Source organism: Penaeus monodon, chromosome 23 (genome assembly GCF_015228065.2).
Source record: "Penaeus monodon isolate SGIC_2016 chromosome 23, NSTDA_Pmon_1, whole genome shotgun sequence".
NCBI classification, from domain to species: Eukaryota; Metazoa; Arthropoda; class Malacostraca; order Decapoda; family Penaeidae; genus Penaeus; species Penaeus monodon.
This window is the reverse complement of record NC_051408.1, coordinates 30,812,771-30,813,364: the sequence shown is the minus strand read 5'-3', so window position 1 is coordinate 30,813,364 and position 594 is coordinate 30,812,771. Positions and strand designations below refer to the sequence as shown.

Below are 594 nucleotides of genomic sequence, written 5' to 3'. Positions count from 1 at the left end.
GATTTGTCCATAGTATACTTTTCTAATCTGATGTTTATGTAACACTTAAATGCACTATACAATCACTTCTATTTGCTCTGATTTAATTCACATGAGTTTACAGTCTAGAAATACCGTTACTGTATTTATAACACTAATTGTTTGTATCAGGAATGGTGGTAAGGTTCCACCCAGAAGATCCTGATCTACTCCTAGTAGCTGAGAAGGTTGGAGTTCTGAGAGTATATTCAGTAAGTGGCGGATGTTCCACATTGTCGGTGCGATGCCCTGGCCCTCTCTTGTCAGCTGACTGGTCAATCCCAGATCCTTCACTACTTGTGGCAGCTGGAGCAAAGGGCCTCACAGTGTGGAATCTTGCATCTCAACAGTAAGGGATTTTGAAATACAGATATAGATTTGCTATGAATTTCCTATATAGAAGGGTGGATGGATAACTAGGCAGGTGGGTGGGTGAATGGATTGATAGCTAAAACCTTATGGGATGAATGAAAATATATGGAGGGATAACTGTTTGAAGAATGAATAGAAATATTAGGTTTTACATTTTAGATATATGACAAAATGTTTACAAGTACATTGTTGTGATTGTAGATT

The 594-nt window shown here is 37.9% G+C and overlaps 1 protein-coding gene across 1 annotated transcript in view; it reads left to right on the top strand.

The window, feature by feature from the left end:
* LOC119587924 (nucleoporin Nup37-like) overlaps positions 1-594 on the top strand; it is a 5,712-nt gene that overhangs the window by 4,388 nt on the left and 730 nt on the right. The window contains exon 5 of the mRNA XM_037936635.1: positions 151-367. Within this exon, the coding sequence (XP_037792563.1) occupies positions 151-367 (217 nt within the window). The remainder of the gene's footprint in view (positions 1-150; positions 368-594) is intronic.